Source organism: Seriola lalandi, unplaced genomic scaffold (assembly GCF_002814215.2).
Source record: "Seriola lalandi dorsalis isolate HSWRI2012SDOR001 ecotype SW California unplaced genomic scaffold, Sedor1 jcf7180001965187, whole genome shotgun sequence".
NCBI lineage: Eukaryota > Metazoa > Chordata > Actinopteri > Carangiformes > Carangidae > Seriola > Seriola lalandi.
The window spans coordinates 1-895 of NW_019435855.1; the positions used below are offsets into that span (position 1 = coordinate 1).

General features: G+C 49.8%; 1 protein-coding gene across 1 annotated transcript; it reads left to right on the forward strand.

The window, feature by feature from the left end:
* Positions 1-41: 41 nt before the first annotated feature.
* LOC111649833 (amyloid-beta A4 precursor protein-binding family B member 3-like) lies at positions 42-879 on the forward strand (the record flags this gene model as incomplete). The annotated part of the gene is made up of 3 exons (XM_023399528.2): positions 42-337; positions 417-500; positions 726-879. Coding segments are annotated over exons 1-3 (320 nt in total), but the record flags the coding sequence as incomplete, so codon positions are not given.
* Positions 880-895: the final 16 nt, after the last annotated feature.

Consider the following 895-nt stretch of genomic DNA (forward strand, 5'->3'; position numbering starts at 1 on the left):
TTAGCATCTTTTCAGAAAGGTTAGTGTAGTTAGCGTCTTTTATTTGTTTATGTTGTTTGTTAGCTTGTAATGGGCAGTGGCTGACACAATGTTAGCGGTTGCACTAATGCTAACTTGCGCTCTCTGTATTGACGAGGCTTCAGGTTTATTTAGCCCCGCCCTCGTGCCCACAGGATTGGTTCCTGAGGTTTGTGACGTATGAAACCCTGGCTTCGCCTCTGCTCCAGGATAAATGTGTGAACGTTCTGTCTGTAGATGATGTCAGAGAAGACGCTGATGAGGCCGTCTCGCTCTCTGACCATGGAGAGCATCTCACCTGAAGACTTGCCCAGACAAGGTGACTCACCTGTTCACTTCTCTGAGATCACCTGCTACCCTCTGATTGGTTCTTTGCTGATTACCTGTTGTTGTTTCAGTTGAGTTTCTGGAGGCTGTTCGGCAGCAGGTCCAGAAGTTCGAGGTCCAGTACATTGGTAACCTGCCGGTGTCCAGAGCCATGGGTAGGAAACACACCTGTTACACCTGTCACACCTGAACACACCTGTTACACCTGAACAGAACTGTTACACCTGAACACACGTTTTACCTGAACACACCTGAACATGCCTGTTACACCATGACATACCTGAGCACACCTGAGAACACCTGAACATACCTGTTACACCTGAACACACCTGAACACACCTTCTGACAGTGTGCTGTACCTGTACCTGTGTGTGCTGCAGGTATGGAGGTGTTGAACCGAGCCATCGAGAGCATCATGAACTCCACAGACAGAGACGACTGGGAGCCGACGGTGATCCACGTCACTGACAACGTCCTGTCTCTGTGGAAGGGAGAGGTACAGCTATCACACACTGTCAGCCTGCCAGGTCAAAGGTCATCACAGCTCCGC